At 42.6% G+C, this 18687-nt stretch overlaps 1 protein-coding gene across 3 annotated transcripts in view; it reads right to left on the reverse strand.

Annotated features, from left to right (window-relative positions):
- aifm1 (apoptosis inducing factor mitochondrion associated 1) overlaps positions 1 to 8544 on the reverse strand; it is a 46931-nt gene extending 38387 nt beyond the window's left edge. For 2 of the 3 annotated variants that reach the window (XM_069893449.1, XM_069893447.1), the window contains exons 1-2: positions 8393 to 8544; positions 2446 to 2582 (exon numbers count right to left, since the gene is read on the reverse strand). In XM_069893449.1, the coding sequence (XP_069749550.1) occupies positions 2446 to 2582; positions 8393 to 8480 (225 nt within the window). In that variant the 5' untranslated portion in view covers positions 8481 to 8544. Of the gene's footprint in view, positions 1 to 838; positions 976 to 2445; positions 2583 to 8392 lie in introns of all 3 variants that reach the window. The other variant, XM_069893448.1, reaches the window with a different exon arrangement.
- Between the last annotated feature and the right edge of the window lie 10143 nt (positions 8545 to 18687).

Below are 18687 nucleotides of genomic sequence, written 5' to 3' on the forward strand. Positions count from 1 at the left end.
AACTTTCATTAGGTAGAGCAAATAAAATAAGAGCAGAGACCCTAGTATATTACAAAACATTAGTTTACATCTGGAATATTGTCCACAGTTCTGGATTCCACATGATTGCACTGGACAGGGCGCAGAGATTAACCAGGATGTTGCGTGGAATAGAATGTTTGTATGAGGAATTACAGAGTAGCCTGGATTTATTTTCTTTGGAGCTCAGAAGCCTTGGGATGGAGATGGGGAGGGGGAAAAGAGCCTGATAGAGGAAACAAAATTACACGAAACACAGGTAGGGTAAATAGCAAAAAATGTTTCCCTTGGCAGAGGTGCCCAAGACCCAAGGCTAAATGGTGAAGGTAGAAGGCAAGATTCAGAAGGGATCAGATGAATAACATTTTCAGCAAAAGTGGTTGTAATCTGCAGTGCACTTCATGGCAAGGTGGTGGAAGCATCTGGACACACATTTGAATCACCAAGATTATCATTTAAGTGGATTAGCATTTAATTGTGGAGCAGACTTCAGAAATAACCCACAAGTGAAATGATCTGCAGAAACTGCACAAAGCACAAGTTATTCATTATCTCAAACTTCTCATGTCACTTCACCTGAAGGGTTACACATGTAACCCACCACTAGTTTGCATGTGAAAGCTCAAAGTGCTCTCAGGAAGCAAGTCCCAAAATTTGTTGGGGAACTAAAGATTTTTCTGCAGTTTTAGCTGACAAAACATGGTGATTTCAGAAACTCACATTTATCATTTTAATAGCATTACATGAAATGGACCAAACAAATTTGAAAAATTTGGTCCACCTCTAGGAATATCACTAGAAAAGGGCAAAACTGGCTTACATAAGCAAGTCCCCCAATGGACGTTCCACCAACAATGAAGAAGTGCATGAGATTGCATTTGCTGTTCCTTGACACACCTGTGGACATCAAACACCCTGTTGAGAGCCCTACAGGGGGCACTTGGTAAAGCTTGAAGACTGTAGGGAAGAATAGAAAAGTACAGAAGAAAATCAAGAAGAGAAAAAGGAAGAAACAAGTGGAGAAAAAGTGAATACCCTTCCATTTCAAAGCCCTTTTATTTCACTTTTAGTCGGCTTTCATTTCCAATGCGCAACACTCAAATTTTAACAGCAGGTATGCTTTGCAAACCTTGCATAAACTAAACTAGATTGACCCAACATGGTGTTGTAGAAAAAAAAAAAAATCCTTCAGTTTTCATGATTGCTACCATGTGGTATAATTTCAGATGATCAGAAATTATCTGATTTGCTATCGAGTGAACATTTCTTGGGGTAGGTGGAAGGGGAGGAAAAAAAAATCAGGGAACTAATCTGTTTAATGATCGGTTTGACTGCACATATGATATTAATATTTGAAAAGATCCTCTAGTTACCATATATTCATTTGATATTCAATGACCAGTAAAAATCTTTGTTGTATTCACATTAAGAAATAACACCACCACATATTTAGTTGGGTCATAAATAAAGATGACTATAACTACAAGGAAAAATATAATTAATGATAATCTGATCTAAAATTTAAGTCTTTCAAGCAATTTATTTTCCATGGGATATTTTCCCAACTATTTCAGTAATTACCATTTCTTAATTCAAAGATAACTATCTTATGCTCATTATCATGTTCCTTTATAAATGACATTAATGGAAAAGTCTTTTCATACTAAAAATTGTGTATAAAGGTTCTATTTCCCCCCCAAAGCAAACATTAGACAGTTTGCTGAAAAATGTAAAACACAAAAATTAATTTGAAAACTCTGGAATAAGATTAATTGAATTTCAAACAGATTTTCGTCAGGCCCACTTAATTCACAAAGAAATGCATCTATTTATATTAATTCTGATGTGAAGCAATTCATTTTAAATAGGCATTGAATCAAATCAAATAAGATTTGATGTAGTAGTTTGCAGGGAAAATTTTTATTTGGCAACTAATTTTTTTTCAAGAATTTTTTTTTTTCAAGTAAAATCCTTGCATCTTTTCTTTCCAAATGTAAAATTAATGGAATCTACTGAACTCATTTCTATCAGAAGCTCAGAATATTTTTTGCTAACAAGAAAACATATTCTGCATTTACCAGCTTTATGCATCTCAAAGCAATAAAGCAAATCCAAACTGCAATAAGAAACTCTCAAATCGTTAACAAAATAAAATCATGAGAAATTAATAACAGATCGTAATGACTTTGTCAAAAAATGTCAATATAAAGTGGAACCAAAGGGCTAATAAAATGAAGGTTCACACAGTAAGAATGATTAAATGAAATATGCAATCCATACTGAACTTTTTAGACTCCTTTCAAGTACCTATAAAGCAAAGAAATGGAGCTGGGAGAAAGAGAGGTGATTAGGAAGTCCCAAGAAAGATCCAGATGTTACCGAGAGGTGGAAAACTAATTCCTTTTATTAAATAGCCCTGCTACTTACATATGCACCAGCTCCTAAACTTGCCAAGCCAACAAGCACTAAATAAATAGCGCCAGAGCCAGGAGGTTCAACGCCGCTAGCCATTTGCCTGTTCATCTGTTGGTCTAAAGGAAGTTTCCATCGCTGTAACAAAGTTCCTGAAGAGTAAAATTTATTGTGAGAGAAAGAAAACATAAACATCAGAATTTGATGTTGTTACTTTTAGAAGGCAGGTAAAGAGAAATAAATTTGTATTGCAATCAAGGATTTTAGTTATCAATTAGGAAAGTAAAGTTTAAACACATGAAAGTTATTATTACATTACACTACAAACAAAACATGGATCAAATTCAAAAGAAAATTGCAGAGCTGGATCTTATTGCGATTCACCAGGACAGAATAATTTTAGATCTGAAAAGAAAAAAATATTTAGGTTATTGAGAACACAGTCTACATCTGCAAATCATCAGCCCTACTTAAATAAGCACTTTGATTTCTCCAAATGCAATGCTCACTTACGCAGTCAGTTCAATAAATTCAGAGTTCCACGACAAAGAATTGATGGCACCACATGGGAATGGTCCAATGATGTGGTTATCAGAGCCACTGTTGCATTGCACCAGAGACCTAGTTCACTTTGGACCCAAGGAGAGTTGATAGGGGTACAAGGGAGAAAAAGGTGGAACATGATGGGACAAAGGGCCTGTTCTCCTGCTGCATAACTCTACCTGCAAGTACCATTTACAATTTCAAATTTTAGTTCAAAATATATTAGTTATCAATTTTTTCCCTACAAAAATGCATTCTTCTACTGAACAGATTAATTAAGGTTGTGAAGAACTAAAAATTAATCTCTCATCTCAATAATATACTTTAAAGCCCATACATAGCAGTTTCAGGAATGAACTACTCTTCCACCATTATTGAAATTAATGAACCCTACCGGACACAAATCACTGGTGGACTGACTCTGAAGAATTGAGAATTCTAAACAATTAAATAAAACCCACAACATTAGGTGGACAGAGTTTGAGTTTTTCTTCAATGGACCAACGAAGGATGAGAGGTTATGATTATGAGGGCCTTAAATGGGGTGGACAACCAGCACCTTTTCCCGGGGCGACAATAGCAAATACCAGAGGATATCTGTTTAAGATGAGTAGAGGAAAGTTCGCGGGAGATCTCAGAGGCAAATTTAAAAAAAAAGACTGGTGGGTTAAAAAAATTCATAGCTAGACACATCGATGTTAGAAAAAGAGTGTTATGGTGTGAGGTAAGGAAAGATTAGATTGTTGTGGAACAGGTCTCAAAGTTCAGATTGTCAGAGTACATAGACTTCACCGTGAGGAACACACTGCTCCGTAGGATCGAGCATCCAGCAAATGGTACACAGCGAATCATCAGTCTGCGTCTCTCCACCACAACGGGACATGTAAACATTATGTGTCTATGTCCCCGCACTGTGTTCAGTAGCCAAAATCAAGTACCAGTTCTAAGAATCACTTGGCTTCAAGGTCAGTAGCATTTCCAAGTCAGAGCACGTTATCCTCCTGGGTGACCTGAATTCAAGAGTCGGTGCAGACCATGCATCTTGGCCATCTGTTCTTGGACATCATGGCATGGGAAAGATGAATGAAAATGGACAGAAATTCCTTGAGTTTTGGTGCTGTCACAACAGGTGTGTCACAAGCTTCATGGAGACACCCCAGGTCAAAACATTGGCATCAGATGGACGTGGTCATCGTCAGATGTGATTTACTGAACAGCATCGTCAACACTAGAGCATACCATAATGCTGACACAGATCACTCCTTGAGTATCTCCAGAGTGAAGTTCAAGCCAAAGACCCTCTATCGTGCCAAATGGAAGGGCCAGCTGAAAATCAACACCAGCAAGACATCATATCCTGAGAAAAATCTAGAGTTTATTGAGCTACTCAACCAAATTCTTCCCAGGAACCAAGATCAGAGTGCAGAGGCAACCTGGACCTCCCTTTGCAGTGCCATCTACAACAACGCCATAACAACATACAGTTAAAAAAAAAGGTGAAAAAACACTGATTGGTTTGAGGAAAACATCACAGAGTTGAAGCCAGTAACTGAAGCAAAAGTGACCGTGCTGACCAACTAACTACAAGCACGACCCCACCAGAAAAATCTAAGGGCAGCTCGCAGCAAGGCCCTCTGACAGCTTTGTGTACCTCAGTTCCACCATCACTAGCAACTTCTTACTTGATCCTGAAATCAACAAGCGCATCACTAAAGCTGCCACTGTGATGTCCAAACTATGTAAGAGTGTGGAGCAATAAACACCTCAGAGTGAACACTAAGTTCAAGGTGTATCAGGCATGCATCCTCAGCACCCTGCTTTAAGCTGGTGAATCATGGACAACGTATGCCAGGCAGTAGAACTGGCTTGAGAGCTTCCATTATTGATGCATTTGATAAATCCTAGACATACCCTGGCAGGGCAGACTCACTGACACCGAGGTTCTGGATAAAGCCAGTTCACTCAGCATGTACACCCTGCTGTGTCAGACGACTTCAGCGGCTTGGCCATGTACACGTATGGAGGAAGGTCACATCCCAAAAGACCTACTGTATGGATGACTGGCTGATGAATCTCGACTCATTGCCTGGTCACAGCTGCAGTTCACAGGTGTCTGCAAGTGTGATCTGAAACGCATTCATATTTATCTGCTCATCTGGGAGCTCCTTGCTGATGACAAAGGCCACTGGAGAAGTGCTGTCTGAAAGGACATGAAAAGTTGTGAAGAAAAGCGGTCATGCCAGCTGGAGGACAAAAGGACACGGAGGAAGCAGAGACAACAAAACCAGTTGACCGTAACCCATTGTTCTGACTTCATCTGCACTAAGTGTGGCAGAGACTGTCACACCAGAGTGGGCCTTATGAACCATTCCAGAGACTATTCTAAAACCAACTGACCATCCATAGCACTACCATTGTCTTCTGAGGCACAAGGATGCCCAAGACGTACATTACATATAATCCTGAGATTCTTTTTTCCTGCAGGCCAAGCAGAATTTCTACTTATTGATAGTGCAAAAAAATGTTCTCAAGAAGAAACCTATACCACTGTATATGTGTGAAAAAGAAATAGTGTATATCATGGCTAATGTGATTTATGGTGTGAAAAATAAAAAAAATTTTAAAAAAAAGAAGAAACCTATACAAAATATATGCAAACAAAATGACTGTGCAATACAGAAAATAATTATTCAATAATAAATAATGCGCAAAGTAAAATCCTAAAATTAGTCTATGATTGAGTTTGTTGTTTTGGAGTCTGATGATGGAGGGGGTCGCAGCTATTCCTCAACCTGGTGGTACGATTCTTGTAGCATCTTTCCTGATGGCAGCAGTGAGGGATGAAGATTTTCTTGACAGTAGGGAGAGTTTTGCCTGTGATGTCCTGGACTGTGTCCATTTCCATGTACCGGGCTTTCCACTGGTGTCCCCACTGGTATTGGGGTCCCCATTCCATGCCATATTACAGCTGGTCAACACACTTTCCACTACAGATATGCAGGTTTGCCAAGGTTTTCGTTGTCATCCCAAACCTCTGCAAACTCCTGACTGACAAAGTAGAGATACTGATGTGTTTTCTTTACGACGACATTTGCATGTTGGCTCTGAAATAGTAACTCCCAGGAATTTAAATTTGTTCACTCTCTCCACCTCTGATCCCCCAATGATCACTGGATTGTTCACTGCTGGTATTCTCCTCCTCACAATCAGCTACTTGGTTTTGGTGACATTGAGTATAAGGTTGTGGTGGGTGCACAAATCAGCCAAGTTTTCAATCTCCCTCTTGTATGCTGGCTTACAATCCAGCAGACAATCCTTTCATGCAATCCACAGCAGCAGAAAACTTGTAGATGGGATTATTGTCGTGCCGAGCCAAACAGACATAGGCATAAAGTGAGTATAGCAGGGGGCTAAGAATGTATCCCTGTGGTGCTCCAGTACTGATGCAGATTGTGGCGGAAATTTCTTACCAATCCTCACTGATTGTAGTCTGGAGGTGAGGAAATCCAGGATCCAATTACAGTAAAATCTCTAGTAACTGGCACCTACGAGAATTGGTAGAGGCCAGATAAGTGTATTTTCTGGTTGCTTGAGACTTACTCTTACAATGCCTAACTAATACACCTGCATTAAGAATAAACAGTTTAAAAGATAGAAATACTATATTGTACTTCTTACACTGAACAAACTTCACACAAATGAATATATAGACCTTAAAGTATTTTAAGGTCAGTGGGACTAGGAGGGTGGGGATTTGTTCCGGCATGGACTAGTTGGGCCAAACGGGCCTGTTCTGTGCTGTATATGGTTATATTTTCAGTCACATTTGTTGAAAACATTTAATTGTCATTTTACCTGCAGGTTCCTCCCCACCATGGAGCCCAAAAGATGAACAATAACATACAATTAAATTTTTTTAAATTTAGACATGCTTCACGGCATGTGAAGCCCACATTTCAGCCCACATGCCCATGCTCCCCAATTACACCCAATTAATCTGACAACCTCTGGTATGTTCTGAACAGTGGGAGGAAACCGGAGCCCCCGGAGGAATCCCACACAGACACAGGGAGAATATACAAACTGTAAGGAGTTTGAATTCTGTAAGGTTCAGGGATAAGGAGACACTTCAAAAGAGTCACTCCAACAGTGAATGGCATCAACCAGCTCTTCATCATGGGTAATACCAACTGTCTCTCACAACATTATTCAAATAGCTGCGACAAGTAAAGCATGAACAAAGCACTCCACTGGTTGAATATTTGCTCCCATCTTCAAAGGTTAATGTGTACTTAAGAGAACATTTACTTTTACAATTTCAAAACTACCTATTTTTTACCTATTATTTTATTCTTATTTAATTTTTAAATTTATTTTCCTAGATTTTTTTTGCCAGTTGCTTGAATTCCAGTTTCACTGTATACTGTGCATAATTTTAAGAAAATTCTTGGAGCTGCTCATTGTATACCATCAACAGTTCATCATCTGTTTCTTTGCTGTAATTTCAGTCCATACTGAAGTACTGCATTAAAACTTGACAGCTCAGTTGCCCATTATTAGTTTTCATGAAGGATTATTCAGCTGAACTAAAATTTCTGGTTTTCCAAAGATGCTGCATGTCCCACTGAGTGATTCGGAACACCTTTTGTTTTTGCTTCCGACTTTCATTATTATTTGCACTGATGCAAAGACTAGTTTTGTGAGCCTGGTGAACACACAGCAAGTTATTTAAAAAGCCAATGTAGTGTGCAGGTGAATCCATACTTTTTTAATGTAAGCACATAGAACATTGGAGGAAGAAACGTGAGGGGCTGTGTAATGGAGCAGTCATAGTTAGAATGGGGAAAAGTTTACAGGGGATCTGAAGTGGTGAATACTGGCTCAACTTCAACATGCAAGAATTTGGACAGGTACACGGATGTGAGAAGTATGAAGGGCTATGGACTGGGTGCAGATCAGTGCGACTAGGCAAAAAAAAAAGGTTCAGCACAGACGAGAAAGCCCAAAGAGGCCCGTTTCTTTGTTGTAATGTTCTATGGTTCTAAATTCCTTCGCCAATCAACTTTTGCAATACAAAACGTTTACCAGTTAAACAACTCTCTGCATTTTTGCAGGCTAGAGCAAAGTGTTACCCCAATCAGCAAGAATAAATGAAAGTATAACCAGGTCAGCGCATCAGTTTCAGACATGCGACGTTGAAGGAGCTCGTTTTTGGGCAGGCTTGACCGGACAGGGGGGCGCACACCCCTCCCTGCACAAGTCTTGCTGCTAGTTGAGCCAGTCAAGCAAGAGCGCACGGCCAGGCCCCACAGCAATGCCCTCTTAGCATGGGCTAGTGTGGGCCTATGGTCGCGACCTTGGACCGAACAGGCTCCGCGGCGGAGGCTGCACAAGCCGGTATTGCGCCGACGCCCCTCACCTCGCTTCCTGCCGCTGCTCCTCGCCAGCGAACACGCTGTCCTGCTCGGCGCCACCAGCTTTTGCCACGCGACCCTACACTGGAACATGGTGCCCGGTCCGCTCCTTCCTCCAACCGTACTGCCACCGCCGGTGGTCTACGCAGGCGCCAAGCCGGTTCATGCGCACACGTGCGGCGCCGGCGCCAAGCCGGTTCATGCGCACACGTGCGGCGCCGGCGCCAGGCTGGGTCGTGCGCGCACACCCGCGGCGTGCTGCGCAGGCGCCAGGCCGGTCCATCCGCCCACCCGCGGCGTGCTGCGCAGGCGCCAGGCCCGGTGCCAGGGAGGTGAAAGTGTGGAATTTGACAAAAGTGTTGGGTTGGGTGACCCGATATCAGATGCTGAAAAATCAGTAAGGAAAACTGCTTCAACATCACGTGAAGCAACATGTTTAATCAAGGGATGAGCGCATGTGAAGCATAAAAGTCTGCAGACGCTGTGATTGTGGTAAAAACACACAGAAATGCCGGGCTCTCAACGTCTATGGGAGACAAAGATTCTTAACCCACATTTTGGGCCTGAGACCTTGAAGAAATGAAAAGGCTGGCGTCATAATTAGGGTGGCCAGACGTCCAGGTTTAGGCCGGACAGTCTGGCTTTTGAGGACTCTGTCCTCCTGCTGACGCCACCTCGAGTCGGTCATTAAATTTGTCCTCCATTTGGGGTATAGGGTGTTACCAGTCCATTTGTTGTATCCTGGAGTCCAATGCCATGCATGGCCATGTTTCTTCTTGTGCTCATGTGCCAGCTGGCACTTGCGTATGCCCCATGGATTGGAGTACTGGGACCAGCGTGGTGGGCCCAAACACAAATGAGCAGGGCAGATTTGGGTCGGGAACGTTTAGCGTAGGGTGCGGGTGCATACTTGTGGCACGATAGATTTTCAATGACAACAGCGAGTGGAGTGTGTGGACAAAAGGTGTTAATTGGATATGATAAGGGACTAGTTAAGAATCTATCACACTTGTATGAAAGGAGGCAGAATGGAGAGAGAGATCACTTTGTTGAGCACCTTGACTCTATCCACTGCAATAGCATGGATCTCCCAGTGGCCACCCATTTAAATTCCCCATCCCCATTCCCTTGCTGACATGTCTGTTCATGGTCACACTGCCAGACTGAGACACCCACATATTGGAGGAACAACACCTCATCTTCTGACTGTGCACCTTCCAACCAGATGGCATTAATATTGACTTTTCTGGCTTTCGTTAAACACCCACCTCCCTTTCCCCCGTTGCCTTTCCCTATCTCTCTCTCTCTCCATTCCGTCTCCTTTCACACAAATATGATAAATTCTTACCTCGTCTCTAGTCACGTCCAATTAACACTTTTTGTTGGTCTGGATCCCTCCATCAGCCGGCAATGTCTGAATTCTGAGACTTTATAAGGGTTCCTGCTTCTGGCTTATTCTGCTTATTCCTTGAAGAAGAGCTCAGGCCCAAAATGTCAGCAATACATCTTTGTCTCCTATGAATGCTGAAAAGACCGGCTGAGTTTCTCCAGCATTTCTGTGTGTTTTATGGACAAAATGTAGATAGATGCCCAAAATAAATGGGGCGGGGGGGCAGGGGAGGGAGAGGAGCACTGACCCTCCATAAAGCATGAGAGCACAGGGATTATAGATGGGGAACAGTGAAAGATTCCTACAGAACTCCCTTTGGAGAGCAAAGGAGAACTTCTTCAGGGTAGGCATCCCTTAAAGAGATTTCAGGGTTATGCAGTAGACAGGAGTAAAATATGAATGTCTACACACACAATGGTTGAAGTGAAAACACAATACTGGAGAAACTCAGCAGATCAAACAGTGAACTTTATATAGCAAAGTTAAAGATACATAACCAACATTTTGGGCTTGAGCCCTTCATCAAGGTATGGAAAAATGTAGACAGGCACCCAAACAAAATGTTTGGGGGGGGAGGAGCACAGTCCCACAGACAGGAGGTAATAGGTGGATAAGGGGGGAGGGCACAGCAGCAAACAGGGGAAGGAGGGATGGCTCAGTGAATGGAGAGGGAAGGGGGTGGTGACCTGGAGGAAAGGAGACAGAAGGATGGGGAAGAGACTGGTGCGAGGTCAAACAGAAACCGGAGAAGTCGATGTTAATGCCATCCAGTTGGAGAATGAAAAATTGGGTGTTCTTCCTCCAATTTACGGGTGGTCTCTGGTGAGATAGTACATGAGACCATGGACAGACAGATGTAAGTATGGGAGTGGGATGCAGAACTGAAATGGTTGGTGTAATGGAGGATTTAGACTAGCTTATGAAAGAAGGGATGCAGTTGCATCAGAAGACATAATCTCAATTCCACTATGAGGCCCAAGATGCATATTTAGTAACTTTAACAAGGTTAGAAAAAGATCCTTTCTTGTCGGTCCGTTATTAGCAGCAGACCCTCTCTTTTCATCCTGCTTGTCTGATTTAACCTGGGTTGTACGTGAGTGGATTTTACTTCCCATCTCTAATTCTCTAAGCCCAGATAAGGCGTGCACCGCCTCAGACACAGGGTGCCCAATTAGCGGACTAGTTACGGACAGAACCAGTCCCCGTACAGTGGGTTGGGCAGAACGAACCAATCTGATATGCATTCCGGCCGTGAATATCTCTTCATCAGGACTCCCCCCCAAGTACCCACAGCCTCAAACGCCCTGCATACAAGGCAGAGGCCAAGGCCTGCTGACGAATTACTGCTATACCCTCCTCTGGGGTGCCCCAATTGTTCTGTAAATGTAAATCCCAATCTACTGGTGATGGGTATACTCGTAGCAGGGCATCCCCTAGAGTGGCAAGTAAGTAATCCACCTCTCTTCCTCTACACCGCAGCTCAGCAGTGACCCAGATATTAGTAGATAATGTTCCTAATCCCAACAATTCCTCAGGGGTTAAATGTACATTACCCCCTCCTTGCTCCCAAACACACAGGAGCCAAGCTGCCAGAGTTTCTCCCACCTTTTGCCTAAATCGATCTCCAATGGCAGCCAGCTCTTTTATAGAGAAGTCACGGATCATTGACTCCTCTTGACCTCTACTCCCACTTTGGCCCACAGGGTCCTTTGTCCAGTGGACGGGACGAGGCCTAGGCCATCCCGTAGAGGGGGTGGGCCATTGAGCATAAGCAGGAGTTCAGGTATTTTCCCCTGGGTCCTCTTGGGAGATCGGGGTATCTATCCCTTCAATCTCTTCCCTTACATCATCACCCCTTTCGTCTGTTTGGGAAGTCTGCTGCCTTATGGGGCGGGCGTGAACAACAGGTGGAGAGGGCAGTATGTTAGGCACATGCTGAGGAGTATCTGCATTATTACCATGGTCATCTTTCCAGATATTCCCGTCCCATTCATCAATTAAATCAGGATTGTCGCCATTCCTTATCATGGCACGAATACGATGTGGATCGAGTTCTCCTCCATGCCTTTCTTTATCTGCATAGAGCTGCTGCCGGAGTTTAATATTACGGCAGATCGTTTGGACATGCTTATCCTCCCATTCTTTGGCTCGGTCCTGACTGGTGCAAACAATCTCACTCATCATGGAACAGCATTGTGGCAGGGCTTCTACCTCCTCCTCTAGTTGCTCTCTCTTACGCTGAGATTCTACTTCTCGCTGAACTGATTCTGCTTCACGCTGAACAGAGTGGCATAAGGCTGTGGCAAGCAGCCAAATACCGTCCGTCAGCGTCCCTTTTTAACAGGAAATTTACTTTCTCGAAGGAGAGTGGCAATCCGCTCTCCCAGAGGCGCACTTGATGGATCCAACTTCTCATCCCAACTGAGGGGTGGTCCCAACAAAGACAGAGTATTGGCCAACATGCCAAACCCATCATCTTTGGAAGTCCATCCCGGAATCAAGAACTGCTCAGGGCTCACCTCCTTCTTTTGGCAAAACATCTTGAGACCAATCCTGCTCGACTACGCCAATTGTCCTGGGTAAACTTGTACCTCTCACTTTGTTCGTTTTAGATTGGTCACAGTGTTCAAGCTACCGAAAGAAAATAGACACACACATCGAGAGCAGTTCAGTTTCTACAAGTCTTTATTACTAAATCTAAAGCTGAATTCACACTACAATATGCAAGCCCTTCCCAATTATACTTATTGGACTGGTCCCAACTGCCAAAGCGAGGCGACGACTGCACACTTGTAGTAGGTTGTCTGGGCACCGGGTCGGTTTGGAATCTTGAAGTTCTTCTTCTTGCTGAGAGATGTGCCACCTCTTGGAGAGTCTCAAACTTCAGCAGTGGGACCATGGCTTATATTACCCAAAAGTTGTTTACTTCAGATCTTATCTCTTTGAACAAATGATTTAATTATCTTCAAGGTCTCCTGACAGTCTGCGACCAACAAAAGACAACTGCATCTCTTGGCCTCATGGTGGAAGTTGAATAAGGTCTACTGATTCATATGCATCCCTGGGCCCCATGGTGGAATTTAGATGTGTTTACTAAATATGCATCTTGGGCCTCATAGTGGAATTGAGATTATGTCTTCTGATGCAACTGCATCCCTTCTTTCATAAGCTAGTCTAAATCCTCCATTTCAGTTGGCTACTGGGAGTTCCCTGTCACTGGTGCGGACAGAGTGAAGGTGCTCAGTAAAATGATCTCCCAGTCTGCGGCTAGTCACTCCAATGTAGAGGAGGCCACAAAATGTGCACTGGATGCAGTAAATCAATTCTGTGGATATGTAAGTGAGGTGTTGCTTTATTTGAAAGGCCTGTTTGGGGTTCCGGACTGTGGTGAGAGAGGAGGTATGGGAGCAAGAGTGGCACCTCCTGCAGCCACAGGGGTAGGTGCTGGGGGAAATTGATAGGAAGGGATGAATGCATGAGAGAGTCATTGAGGGAGCAGTCCCCATGGAAGGCAAAGAGGGGAGGGGAAGATGTGTCTGGTAGGGGGATGTTGTTCTAATTTCCAGAAATTTCAGAAGATAATGTAATGGATGCAGAGTCTTGTGGGTGGGGGGGGGGGGGGGGAGGGGAGATGGGGTGGGTAAGGACAAGGGGAATCCTGTGTTTGTTGTGTCTAGGGGAAAAGGGAGCCAGGGTAGATGAGCAGTAAATGGAGGAGATGCAGTTAAGGGCTGAGTTGATGGTGGTGGAGGGGAAGCAACGTTTGTGGTAGAAGGCAGACATTTCAGAAGATCTAGACTGGAAGACCTCATCTTGAGAACAGATGTGGTGGAGATGGAGAAATTGCGAGAAGGGAATAGAATCCTTGCAGGGGACAGGGTGTAAGGAAGTGTAGTCGAGATAGTTATAGGAGTTGTTGGGTCTGTAAAATATGTCGGTGGAAATCTTGTCTCTCAAGATGGAGACACAGAAATCGAAAGGGGAGATTGTTTTCGAAGATTTATCAGGTGAATTTGAGATCAGGTGGAATTTGGCTGCGAAGTGAATGAAGTTGACAAGCTCATCACAGGTGCATGACGCAGCCCTGATGTAGTCATCAATACAGTGGAGGAAGAGTTGAGGGGCCTTACCTGTGTAGGTTTGCAGCATGGATTGAACCACAAAGCCCACAAACAGGTTGGGACCCATGCGGGTACCCATGGCTACTCCTCTGATTTGGAGGAAGTGAGACGATTTAAAGGAGAAGTTGCTTAGAGTAAGGACAAGTTCTGCCAGGTGGAGGAACGTGGTGGTGGAGGGTGATTGGTCAGGTATCTGGTCCAGAAAGAAGCAAACTGCTTTAAGACCTTTCGTATGGGCATGGAGATATAAAGGGATTGACATCCATAGTTAAAATGAAGCGGTCCAGTTCAGGGAATCTGATGTCATTGAAGAGATGGCGGGCATGTGAGGTGTCACAGATGTAGGTGGGAGGGATTAGACTAGGGAGGAAAGGTAGAGTCAAGGTAAGACTAAACTAGTTTGGTAGGGCTCGAGCAAGTGGAAACAATGGGTCTGTCTGAATGGTTGGGTTTGTGCATCTTGGGCAAAAGGTAGAACCGGGCAGTGCAGGAATGGGAGGCAATGAGGTTGGCAGCCATGGGAATGAGATGACCAGAGGCGATGAGATTAGAAATGATGTTGGAGATGGTGGAAGGAAGAGGTGTCTGAAAGTGATCTGGCCTCAGCAAGGTAGGAGCCAGTGTGGCAGATGTCATCCCGTACGCTACCTGGGTCTGCCAGGTTCACACGCACATCTTCATTAGCTGTTCTCCTCAAGTCCGTGGCCTCTTTCCAGTCAACTTACCCACCACGGTACACCTGGCTTTAACCCTTTCACTCCTGCCACATTGTCCTCTCTTCCATGCCCAGTAGCCTTTGATCCTAAACTGCCTGCCTGGACTCTTCCCCAGTTATTTCCTTTCAGGTCTGCAGTCCCTTCACCTTCCACTCCCTTGGCTATCCATCCTTTCAGATCTGCTGCGGCTAAATGCTGTCCCTTCTCTTTCAAGTTGTTTTGTACGTTATCCTGGTGTCTACCTTTCAATCGTGGGGCCTTTCTTCCTCCACCTTCTCTGAAGTCTTCACCCTTTCAGGTCCACGGAACAATCACCCCTCACCAGGGTGGCCAAACTTGCTTAACTCAAGAGCCACATACCATAAACTTCATGTATCCGAGAGCAAGACATTGAAAAATATTACGTAGTTTTTACTTTTACAAGCATATTTTGTTGCAACATTTTAATATAAATATGAAGAAAGACTTGTTGCTCTACTTAAGTCCTTTTAAGCAAACATGAGCAATATTATCATGTACCTTTTGCAAATTGTAAAGTGGATTAAATAATATTTTAAGGAGCAATGTTTTGTAAATGTTTTGTAATGTTTTGTAATGTTTTGTAAATGTTTTGTAATGTTTTGTAATGTTTTGTAATGTTTTGTAATGTTTTGTAATGTTTTGTAATGTTTTGTAAATGTTTTGTAAATGTTTTGTAAATGTTTTGTAATGTTTGATCTGGTATCAGCACATTTATGTGCAATTGAAAGCGCTTTGCATTATTCAATTCTGCACATTACCTTTCTGCTAACCACCTTCAATGCTGATTTATTTACAGCCAAAGAACCTTAAAATGGTTAATCCAGATCACAAGATACTGGAACAGAAGTAGGCCCATCAGCCCATCAAGTCTGTTCCGCTATTCTAATCATGACCTGATCCATCCACCCACTCAGCCCCACTCCCTGGCTTTCTCTCCGTAACCCATGATGCTCTGACTAATCAAATACTTGTCAATCTCTGCCTTAAATACACTCAATGACCTCGCTTCCACAGACTCACAACCCCCTGACTAAAGAAATGTTTCTGCATCAGTTTTAAATTGACCTCCTTTTATCCTGAAGTTATGCCCTCTTGCCCTGGAATCCCCTACCATGAGAAACATTCTTGCCACATTTACTCTGTCCAGCCCTTTGCACATTCGAAAAGCCTTGATGAAGCACCCCCCCACCCCCCATTATTCTGTAATCTAATGAGTACAGTCCAAGAGCCAACAATCATACCTCAACCTTTTCATTCCTGGTATCATTTAAGTAAATCTCTGAACCCTCTCCAACACTAGTATGTCTTTTCTCAAATAAGGCACCCAAACGGTCATAGTACTTCAAATGAGGTCTCACCAATGCTTTTTAGAGTCTCATCATTACATCCCTCCACTTGTATGCTATCCCTCTAGAAATTGCATTGGATTTGCCTTCTTCACCACCGACTCAACCTGGAGGTCAAGTTTTAGTGTATCCTTCATGAGGACTCCCAAGACCCTTCGCACTTTGGAATTTTCTCCCCATCTAAATAATAGTCTGCCCATCTATTTCTTCGACCAAAGTGTGTGACCGTACACTTTCCAACATTGTATTTCATCTGTCAACTCTTTGCCAATTCTAATCCAAGTCTCTCTTCATCTTTTTGGTATCCAGAGCACCACCTATTTTAGTATTTAGACACAAAGCCATCTATTCCATAATTCAAATCATTCAGTACACCAGAAACCCTGGCAAATTTCTACAGAGGTGTAGTGGAAAGTACGCTGACCGGCTGCATCACGGTTTGGTATGGGGACACCAAAACCCCTGAGTGGATACAGCCCAAGACATCACAAGCAAAACCCTCCCCACCATCAAGAACATCTCCAAGGAACGCTGCCATCAGACAGCAGCAACAATCATAAAGGATCCACACCACCCAGCACACACTCTGTTCTGGCTGCTGCCATCAGTAAAGAGGTATCGGCACCACAAGACTCACCCCACCAGGTTCAGGAACAGCTGCTACCCCTCCATCATCAGACTCCTCAATGACAAAATCAGGGACTCATTTAAGGACCCTTACTTGTGCACTTTATTGTTTTTTTTTATTCTCTCTGAGCTGTAGTGTTCTATTGCACAGTCAGTTTCTTTACATTCATTATCGGTTTAGAGTTCCTTATTTGTTTACATGCATATTCTGTGTACTGTAATGGATCTGTGTTAATATTGAATCCTTAGTTTAATGTTAAAACTATATTTTATATAGATATGGATTAATAAGTTAGTTTGGGTGGTTACAGTGCTAAGGTAACACATTAGCATTTAAACACCCATGGTTATTTGAGATAGAAGACAGAAGCCAGTTTGAGATGAAAATGGATGCTGATTGAAGTTATAATCCAGAAGATGAAAAGGATTTATGATGGTTCTTGAGATATTGGAAACAATAGGTGTCAGTTCAGAAGCACCTGTATAAACGCACAGCCATTTTAGTTTAGAGGAAAGCAGACTTCTTGGAATCATAAGTGGACTTAAATGCTTTTTGCATATTCATGTCAAAAGACTTTATGAGCTTCAAAGACAAGTGATGTCACATACCATGCAACATGAGAAATGGGCTGGAAATATATTATCAAAATGAGAGACAAAGAGTTCAGTTTGGAGAGTTCAGAAGTCAAAACTCTGTGACACACATGGATTGGAACCTTGTGAAAGACAGAATAGGTGCTATTGTTGTATGTTACTCTGGGGAAAAGGGGAACAGAATAAATGGCTTTTGAAATAAGGAAGACCACTTCGCTGTCTCTTTGGAAAAGAGGACAGAATTTTACTGGGCCCATTTTTGTATGGACTCTTCGTTTAACTCTTGTTTTAGTTTTAGAATTCATCATGGGGAAAAAAATAACCACATTCACTGTCTCTTTGAAAAGAGGGCAGATTCTTTGTGCAGAAAACAGATTCTGAAATCTTCAGTAAAAAGATTTAATCCTGGAAAGACAGGAATTGTATTGTCCTTTTCACAGGAGGTACATTGGTGGCTCAAAAGAAGGTCACTTCTATTTAAAGAATATCTAAAGCATGCACAAATAAAATGCTTTAAAAAAAAAAATAGGGGTATTAGCCCTGCATAGCTGGATCACTGACCTGCTGTAATGCGTATTATTAAATGCATTCCATCTACTTCCCAACTATAAAGTCAGGAGCTGAAAATGCTGAAACTTTAAGATTAATTCTTATATGACCATTCACAAAGTGATTATTTGATAGAAATTATAGAATTGAAGCAGCTTGGGGGATTCAACTGTGAACACCAGATCAAGAACAGTTCCTCTCCTGCAGTAATCATACTACTTACTGAATAATCCACACAATTGTTAAAGTCTGTTGTATTTGGTCTGTATTAATTGATTTATCTCTGTAATTGCACTGTGTTTTATTTGCTAAATTATGTATGGGATGTCTAGTTGGACTGCTTGCAAAACAAACTTTAGCATTCATAAAACATAGAAAATTACAGCACAGTAAGGCCCTTCAGCCCATGATGTCATGCTGCTCTGTGAAAATAAACTTGAAATATATAAATCAAGTGGATGACCAGAATTGCATGTTATTTTAACAATTGGTCATAAAGTTGTGGCATCATACATTATTAAATAGGTTCTTAAGACCACCACGTATATTCTGGTTATCAAATTCAAATCTACAATAATCCCAATTTGAAGTATTCTTCTTGTAGCTTTCTGTGCCATGGCACTGCAAGTGTGTTGAATGTTGTGAAGGAACCTTCCTCCACCACCTTCACAGGACACAAGTTCCAGATTTCAACCATTCTCAAGGTGAAACAAAAATCATCCCAAGGCCTCCTTTAAATGTTCTTCCCCTTAACTTAAATCTATGCCCACCCAAGCAGCTCTGTAGGGGGAATAGATTCTCACTTTCTAATCTGTCTGTGTCTCATATTTTGTACTCCTCAGTCAGGTCCCTCCTTCTCATTTTCTGCTTTAAGGGAAATATATTCTCCCATTGTCACATCTGAAATGTATCAGAGACCATATCATTCAGATTTAG

This window comes from Narcine bancroftii, chromosome 8 (assembly GCF_036971445.1).
Source record: "Narcine bancroftii isolate sNarBan1 chromosome 8, sNarBan1.hap1, whole genome shotgun sequence".
Lineage (NCBI taxonomy): Eukaryota > Metazoa > Chordata > Chondrichthyes > Torpediniformes > Narcinidae > Narcine > Narcine bancroftii.